We start from the raw sequence: 9,448 nt of genomic DNA on the forward strand, positions 1-9,448 counted from the left end.
CTCTGGGGGCTGCTGAGGCTGAGGACCTGAGAGCATGGCTAAGGGAAGGGGGCATGCTTTTTCCTGAGAAGAGACTCACTGAGGGATGGAAATATTATCATAGAGCGTAAGAAACAAACTTTATATACCTTCAAAAGGTCAAACTATGACCAATATGTAAAAGCTACAGAAAGATAGATTTGGCTCAAAATAAAGAAACCATTCTTTAATGAGAACAATCCAAAGACAGAATGGCTAATTCAGAAGACAATGAGTTCTCTATCACTGATGTGTAATGGCTCAGTTAAGTAACCTAAACGGAAACTATAACCTCTGTCAATGAGGCAAACAATACAAAAATTTCCCTCTAGTCTATCCTGTTTCCTAGTGGGTTGTTCTTGACTCACATGCACCTACTTCTTAAATACAACCAGGTGAATTTGGGGGCACCAATAGGACGAGAGTTCGCACCAGAGACCAGCAAGCATGGAGCTTTCAGATGACTCCAGGCTCCAAGCTGGCCCACGTGATGCCAAGTGCAGCAGAGATGAGCTGTCCCCACTGAGCTCCACCCACATTACAGATCTGTGAGCAAAATAAATGTTGTTGTTTAAGACTACTATGTTTTGCGTGATCTGTTGTATGCCCTAGTGACCAGAGCAGAGGGCAGCCTTATCCATCAACATGATCCCATGTTATCCATAAACCAGAACAGGATTCCCAGGCTCACTTTATTCTAAGCCTTCCCTCCAAAAAGATCTCGGGAGCCCTACTGCTTAACAGTAGTGTGTTCCCATGGCAACTCTGTACCCTTATGCAAGAGTTCCTTCTTAGGGTTTTGCCAGAACATGCCCAACTCTGCCTTTATGTTGGGAGGTACACGTAAAGTACACGTAATCACCAGTAGTCAATTTTCCCAACGTCTTCTCTCCTGAAACTAAAGTGACCTTCAATTTTAACAAGTCCAAGCAGTTGAAGAAACAGAACAATCTGTTCCACTTCATTTCCCTCATAAACAGAACTCTCGACACTCGGCATCAGCTGTTTTATCAAAGGCTTCATCTTTATTCCTAAAAGTTGGGTCTGGACTCTAAGTGTAAAATTCACAAATGAAGGCAAGGGAACTCGGCAATAATTTCCACCTATGCTGTAAATTAAAACTAAGTAGAACTAATAACCCTTGGTTATTCTGGCAGTTAGAAAAGCTTTTCAATGCTTGCATCTGTACAACCATAACAAACATTACAAGAACACAGGAGTCGGTCAGCTTAGTTGGTGGATTGGCACTGGAATGAAAGCTCCATGAGGAAATCTGTCTCTTTCAGTCATTATTATATCCCTGATGCTTGGCACCCAATAAAGCTCTGTTGAATGAATAAATGAACGAATGAATGAACTGCTGCATGAGTTTGAAAAGGTACTGCTTCAGCTGACTGTGCAAGCCTAACTTTATGGAGTAAACGTGTGATTCCCTGTGCCTGGGCAAACCCACAAGACTCATCCATAATTAAAACAAATTAGGTCTGTCAAATACAAAAGGAGCCTGGAGTCAAATTAATTAAACAAAGAGGCCAGTGGACTCAGATGGCTTTAATGCCTTGGGAGCCTACTAAGCAAGCCAAAACCTAACCCTGTAAAAACCTCAAGGTTAAGAAATCGCAACTTAACGACAGCCAATCACAAACAGCCAGCAAGGCTTTCCCAAATACGGCACCCACTTGAGCTGTAGCCAATCTATTAATTTCCTTGCTTTGCTTCTGCCTCTTCTCTATAAGTCTTTCCCCTAGTTCTCCTTAGTGGAGCGCTCTGAGGGGGAGCAGAATATGTGACCCCAAAACATGTCACTCTGGCATGTGGATCATTTTGAAATGAGGCCAATCAAGACCTGACAGATTGAAGAAAAACTTTCACCTCTTCCTTAACTACCTAGCAGAATTTAGATATGGAGCCTGACCCAGAAAGGGAACTTTTTTTTTTTAAGTTAATTTTTATTTTTGGCTGTGTTGGGTCTTCGTTGCTGCACATGGGCTTTCTCTAGTTGTGGCGAGCAGGGGCTACTCTTTGCTGTGGTGCGCGGGCTTCTCATTGTGGTGGCTCCTCTTGTTGCAGAGCACAGGCTCTAGGCACGTGGGCTTCAGTAGTTGCAGCACGCAGGCTCAGGAGTTGTGGCACACGGTTCCTAGAGCACACAAGCTTCAGTAGTTGCAGCACAAGGGCTCAGTAGTTGAGGCGTGCAGGCTCTAGGGCATGCGGGCTTTAGTAGTTGTGGCATGAAGGCTCCATAGTTGTGGCTCACAGGCTCTAGAGTACAGGCTCAGTAGTTGCGGTGCACAGGCTTGTTTGCTCTGCGGCATGTGGGATCTTCCCGGGCCAGGGATTGAACCCATGTCCCCTGCATTGGCAGGCTGATTCTAAACCACTGCGCCACCAGGGAAGTCCAAAAGGTAACTGTTATCAGAGATAACTTTTAATCTGAAAGAGCTATCTGTATGGCAGGTAAACATTAACTAGCAAACATCTGCTCTTCTACTGCCCTGTGAAAAATATAGCTATAAAAACATATATAGGCCTTTCCTGGTGGCGCAGTGGTTGAGAGTCCACCTGCCGATGCAGGGGACACGGGTTCGCGCCCCAGTCTGGGGGGATCCCACATGCCGCGTAGCGGCTAGGCCTGTGGGCCATGGCCACTGAGCCTGCGCGTCCGGAGCCTGTGCTCCGCAATGGGAGAGGCCACGACGGTGAGAGGCCCGCGTACCGCAAAAAAAAAGAAAAAAAACAAAAAAATCCCATATATATACACACACACATATGCATATATGTCTGTATATATGAATATACATATATACTTGAAAAGTCCTTCTATTGTCATTCTCCACTTTGAAGCCTCAACTGCTAAATCTGCCCTTGTGTCTCACTGTCTTTATGAGGCTCCCATATGTATGTCATTAAATTTGTTTTCTCCTGTTAATCTGTCTTATGCCACTTTAATTAATACCAGCCAAAGAATCTGTAAGCGTAAAGGAAAAATTTTTTCTCCCCAGCAGCTCCTAACCAGTTTGGAATTGCCTGATTCAAAGAGATTTTTGCTCAAATAAACTCTTAAACTTTTTAATACGCTTCAGTTTATCTTTTAGCACTGGGACTATGTTAAGAATAACTAAGAAATATAAAAATGTGGCACCTGTGTAGTCTGGATGATGGTCAAGTCATTCATACAAGAAATTCCTGCTCCCATAGCAGCTCGGAGGCCAGCTGTCCCAAACTCCATTCGAGCCCCAAAACATTTTTGCAGTTCTTCTTTATTACCTTCTGCAATTAGTTGTTTCACTGACTCCAAAGTTAAGGGATTCTGCAAAACAGAAATGTACATACCAGGTGAATAAAGTAATGAAAAATCAGAAATATAAGAAAAACCTCACGATAACTCTAACCTATAGGAGAAAAAATATATATATATTATAATATATGTATATGTATGTATTTGAAAAGCATATATACATGCGTACATATACACGTAGAGGCTTTTCAATTTTCTGATGCTTTTAAAATCTGAAATATGAAGTTGGTCCTTTAAAAATTATAATGCATGACATTGTGATATAACGTTTTTATTTAGTTTTTGTTCCTAGTTCCTGGCAAAGAGGTCATAAAACCCTTGAAATTTCCTGAATGATTAGGATGAAAGGAGCATCTTTTGTTATTCATAACAAACCCGTTTCATCCATACCTGAGTTTATTCTACTGATGTGACTCTTGGGAACCAACCAAGTGATTAGATGGTTGGAACTTTCAGCCCCACCCCCTGACTTCCAAGAAGGGGAGGTGCTGGAGATTAAGTTCAATCACTGATCATTTAATCAATCATGCCTATGTAGGGGCACTGAAGCTCTGCACTCCTTCCCACCATACTTTGCCCTATGGATCTCTTCCAACTGGCTGTTCTTGAGTTGTGTCCTTCATAATAAAATTGGTAATAGTAAGTAAAGTGCCTTCCTGAGTTCTGTGAGCTGTACTCCAATTACCAAACCCAAGAAGGGGGTCACGAGACCCCTGGTTTATCACTGGTTGGTCAGAAGGAGAGGTGACAACCTGGGACTTTTGCAGGTATCTGAAGTGGGGACAATATTGTGGGACTAAGCCCTGAAGCTGGAGGGTCTGTGCTAACTCTGTACTGAGTTAAATTGTTGGACACCCAGTTGGTGTCCACAGAGAAATGGAAACTAGCACAGTGTGAAAAACTCACACATTTGGTATCAGAAGTATTGTGAGTAAAAGGAAATAGTTTTTCCTTTATAATGTAAGTATTATTTTCTTTCCTACAAAGGTAAGCACTTTTGGAGAAATGGAATGAACATACAGGTTCTGGGATCTAACACTCAGAATGGAATCCCAGCAACACCACCACTCACCAACTCTATACTGTTGGGCAGATTATTTAGCTTCTTGAATTCTCAGTTTCCTCATCTCCAAAATGGGAACAACCTATAACCTTCCTTACAAGGTGGTTTACATTAAATTCATGTAAAACACCCTTTTCTATCTGGCACCTAGTAATAATCAAATGTTCATTTTCTTCCCTAATGTCTTCAAATTTTCCCAGAGTGATAGCGTATATAATTTAAATCAACACCTTACTTTGGTAGTGTTTTATAAGTTGTTTTTTTTTTTTTTTTTTTTTTTGCGGTACGCGGGCCTCTCACTGTTGTGGCCTCTCCCGTTGCGGAGCAACAGGCTCCGGACGCGCAGGCTCAGCGGCCATGGCTCACGGGCCCAACCGCTCCGCGGCATGTGGGATCTTCCCAGACCGGGTCACGAACCCGTGTCCCCTGCATTGGCAGGCGGACTCTCAACCACTGCGCCACCAGGGAAGCCCTGTAAGTTGTACAATACTTTCACATACCTGGTCAAATTTGAATCTTGCAATGACTATAAGAGGCAGGCAAATAACAAAAACCCCATTTCATAGACGGGGAAGCCTCAGAGATTAAGTGTCCTGCTTAAACTGTATATGTAAGCATTAACTTAGTACCTTTCATATTACATTAACTGCTTCAAACAGACACTCACATGAATCATTTAAGTTCATTTTAAATTGCCCTTTTTTTGTGCAATAGTTGCATAAAATGTTAAGCATGGAGAAAAACGACAATTACATTAATTCCATATCAAACTTTTAAATTAAGGATTCAGGGTAACAAAGAGTAAGTACTTTATATTCCATCTTACAGTAATCACCTCAGTGGATGACCATGCAGGCAAAACATGGCCACATAATTAAACTTTGAAATGCTACTGCAATAAAATGCTGCCTTTTGGAATTAAGCCCACATTTTCAGATTGTTCCAGATTCAAAAGGAAACAAGTAAAAGCCCACCTTTTTGGTTAAAAGCAATAGCCACTGACCACAGAGCACAATCTGACCTATCAGATTGTTAGGTGCCTGCAAGTTAGGGCTCAGATCTGCAATGTAAAAGAGGTTCAATAAATACTTGCTGAGTGAATGAGAAAACAGAGACTTCAAGGTCACACCCAATATCCAGTGATTCTTTCATTCAGTGTAGATTTGGAAAATCCTAACCGGCCTTTGATATCTATAAAAGACCTAATAGCTTGAGAGAAACCAAAGGAGGCAGAAAGGTAAGCATAAAAAAATCAAGAGGTCAGCAGCGATCAGAGTCATACGTGGCAGTGACACATTTGTCAGCACCCAGAGGAACAGGCATGGAGGTACAGTGGAAATGCTCAGAGGGTACCTGCTGGTGCCCCGCCACCCTTGGGGCAATCAGACTACAGGGCTGCAATGCTTTTAGCTGGCAGGAAGTTCCCTCTGGGTGCCTGTTTCAAGCCAAAGGAAAAATTGAGAGAGGAAAGAACAAGAGGAGTGGTAGCAAAAAGATGAAGAGGACAACACCCCCTCACCTCTATCCAGTGAGGTACTCTCTCTGTATACAAAGATACAACATTTTGTGGAAACTGGGTTTTTATTTCTTCAAAGGGAAAGTTTTATGAAACTAATTCATTACCAACTATGGCTTCAAAAGATTTCTACTCACTGCCAGGCAGTGAGTTATCAGAAATGGAGACCTTTTCCTCCGCTAAAGAATTCACAAGAATTACAAAGAAAAACCACCCAAGGAGTTGCCAGTAGCATCAGAAACACGATGTGCTGGCATTTCATGTGAAGTGGGGGGCCCGAGGGTGAAGAGGAAGGCCTGGCCCCTGCAGAAAGGGCTTGTAGTCTTCCTCACTGACTCAAATATTTCAGGTCTCTACTATTTCAGTGCACAGTAATGCACTGTGCAGGACTATGGACCATGGAATTTCGTGAATGAGTGCGCAGCACCGGCTATATGATTTGCTGGGGCCCAGTACAAATAAACCCACAAGCAAGTGTTTTTGTTTTTGGCCAATCGCTAAGGGCTATGAGGAAAAAGAACAGTCTGTTTAGGGAGAGTATTAGAGAGAAATAATTTACCCTTGGAAGCCAGGGAAGCCCTCTCTGCATAAGCCACATTTAAGTTCAGACCTGAAACACAAGTAACGACATGAGAAACAAGTTCAGCAGAAGAGAGCTGAGAGGAACTTTCCGGGAATACAGACAGCGTGCACGACGTAACAAGTAGGAAACGAGAGACTCAGGTTAGAAAGGAGACAGGGAGTGATGTCCGGAGCTCGGTCCCTGCTTCTCTGTTTGCTCCAACACCTAAGAGAGTGAAAAGCTAGGGTGCTGTGTCCAAGGGGTTCCCCCTTCTTCTTCTCAGCAAAGTCTGAGACCTGAGAAAAACGCCTGAAGCCAAGCGGGTCCAACCGAAAGGATCCACGTTTGCAACCCAGCGCCTGGGAATGCTGCTCTGCCAAGTACCCGGGAGTTTGAGGAACAGGCGGGGACAAATAGGGGTCGGTGGCGGACGCACTGCTGACTGCAGCGGACGAGCCCGCGGTCTGAGTGGCAGGAACGCGCGCTCGCCTCAATTAGACAAGACCCCTGAGCCCCGCCGCATTCAGACCAACCCCGCTCGCTGCCCCGCTCCCGAACTTGCAGTCCCCGCCCGCCGGATGGCTGATTTTGTCCCGGGACAACCTTTCCTGGACAAACTTCAAATGTGCCACAAACCAGCCACACCGACGAGGCCTTGCCGCCGCCACGTCCTCCTCCTCGGTCTTCCGGCGGGACCAGCGCGGCGCCGCGGGGCGGAAGGGAGGGAAGGAAGGAAGCGAAGGAAGGAAGCGCCTGCACCGGCACTCGCCGCAGGGAAGGCGGCGCGGCGCCCGGGGAGCGGGCAGGGGGTCCTACACCTCCTCCGGGCGCTCCCGGCCCCCCGCCGCCCTTCACCTTGTCCCATCGCAGCCACCGGGCCGTCTCCTGGTCCAGCCGGGCGTCCATGCCGGGGCCGCCGCGTCCCGGAGCCCCCGTCCCCGCCGCCATCCCTGCGCTGCCACCACCAAGTTCAAGAGGTGGCGAGATCGTCCTTCCGGCGGGGCGGGGCGGGGAGGGGCGGGGCGCGGGCGGGGCAGAGAGAACCGGCTCGGGATCCACCCGTGTCGGGAGGAAAATGACGTGCTCCGCCGGGGAGCAGCCTCCTTGCAGTGTACAGTTGCGCCTCTGGGGGCAGCGGGATAGAAGCGTGGGGTGGAAGTGGGCGTGCTGAAAGATCCCGAGGTCACTCCCATTCATACAACAGCTATTCATTCAGTTCCTACTGTGCGCCAGGCACCGGGTCAGGAGCTGGGATCCAAGCACGGGTAAGCCCAGAAAGGAGCCTAAAAGTTATGTAGAAATTCTGAGAGTCAAGAATAACCGAGAAAAATCTTGAAAAAGAAGAAAAAGTGGGAGGATTAAGACAAATAGATGATAAAACAGAATGGAGAGTCCAGAAACTAATCTACACGTATATGGACAGTTCATTTATTTCAATGGTGGCGCCGCAGAGCGAGTGGAAAGGACTTACTTTCAATTAATGGTGCTAGGTCAACTGGATATCTATGTAAGAAGAAGAAAAAAGAAACATGAGCCCCTACCTCACATCACACCTCATATAAATATGCATTCCAGGCTAATTGTAGATAAGTGTGAAAGGTGCAATGAAACTTCTAGAAACTAAGGAGTTCATCTTCATGACCTTAGGACCACTAAGCCATAAAGGAGATGCATGCAGTGAGCATGAAAAGGTATGTGTAAGAATGTCTCTAGCAGCATTATTTGTAATAGCCCCAAACTGGAAACAACCCAAATGTACATCAACAATACAGTGGATAAATACATTATATTATATTCATACAATGATGTAGAAAAATTGTGGTGTATTCATACAGCTGTGAAAATGAACTACTGTACACATCATAGATGAGCCTCACAAACATTATGTTGAATGAGCGACATATTGGCTCATTCCATATATGTGAAATTCTAGAATAGGTAAAAATATAAGGAAAGAAAGCAGATCAATGGTTTCTAAGAACTGTGGGTGGGGACAAGGGTTGCCTGCAAAGGGCACAAGGGAATTTGGGGAAAGATGGAACTGTTCTGTGTCTTGGCTGAGGTTATGATAAACACAATACACATTTATCAAGCCTCATAGAACCGTACATGCTAAAGGGTAAATTTAAAATTATTTTTGAAGTCTTAAGAGTTAAAACTTTTAAAGGAGGCAAAACTAATCTATGGGCATCAGGAGAATGGTTACTTTGGGCAGGAAGAGGGTGCCTCCTGGGCCCATCCTTTTTCTTGACCTGGTCAGTAGTTGCTCAGGTGTGTTCACTTTGTAATAATTCACTGGGCTGCACCTATGAACTGTGCATTTTCTTTGTATTCTATTTCTTTCTTTTTCATATTCATTTATTTATTCTCTTTCAGTTTTAAAAAGAAACCAATATGTATCCAGGATCTATGAGAGCTAAGTCTAATGAGAGGCATATCATACAATATGATCATATAATCACATGAGTTAATATGTAATCATTTCAGTTAATATGTAATTACAAACTGATAAGAATGCTGGAAGGAAAGCAAGGAGATTCCATGAGGGTGCATGTTAGTGGGCTGTCCCGGTGGGGGAAGCTTCCCTCAGCACTTGAAGCTTGTGAGGAGACAGGATGCAAGGATGCAGTTAATGTTGGGGGGAGGCAGCCTGGAAAATGCTTTCCAGATAGAGACCCTCTAAATGTGGTGCTTCCCCCAAATGAAAGCTACAAGAAACCAGAGCACAGGGAAGTAGAAGAGCAGAAGGATAGGCAGCCTCAGTCTCCCCATCTCTCAGCTTGTTGTAGGTCTGCCACACTTGGGCTGTCTCCTTTCTCTGCACCAGACCAACCTTCTTTTCAACATCCTAGGACAGAAATTGTGGACACAAAGATTCTGAGACCAGACAGGTGTCGACTGAAGAAAAACGCACAACCTAAAGTTGTGAGTTAAGTTTTATTCAGGGACCTTACTGAGGACTGTAGCCCGGAGACAGACTCTGAGAGAGCT

General features: G+C 44.9%; 1 protein-coding gene across 5 annotated transcripts in view; it reads right to left on the minus strand.

Annotated features, from left to right (window-relative positions):
- Nucleotides 1-7,497, minus strand: part of PGM2 (phosphoglucomutase 2) — a 38,477-nt gene extending 30,980 nt beyond the window's left edge. The window contains exons 1-3 of one of the 5 annotated variants that reach the window (XM_060012709.1): nt 7,313-7,366; nt 5,354-5,439; nt 3,161-3,328 (exon numbers count right to left, since the gene is read on the minus strand). In XM_060012709.1, the coding sequence (XP_059868692.1) occupies nt 3,161-3,328; nt 5,354-5,439; nt 7,313-7,322 (264 nt within the window). In that variant the 5' untranslated portion in view covers nt 7,323-7,366. Of the gene's footprint in view, nt 1-3,160; nt 3,329-5,353; nt 5,440-6,454; nt 6,508-7,093; nt 7,124-7,312 lie in introns of those variants that run through there. The other 4 variants (XM_060012712.1, XM_060012711.1, XM_060012714.1 and 1 more) reach the window with 4 other exon arrangements.
- Between the last annotated feature and the right edge of the window lie 1,951 nt (nt 7,498-9,448).

Source organism: Delphinus delphis, chromosome 5 (genome assembly GCF_949987515.2).
Source record: "Delphinus delphis chromosome 5, mDelDel1.2, whole genome shotgun sequence".
In the NCBI taxonomy this organism is placed as follows: domain Eukaryota; kingdom Metazoa; phylum Chordata; class Mammalia; order Artiodactyla; family Delphinidae; genus Delphinus; species Delphinus delphis.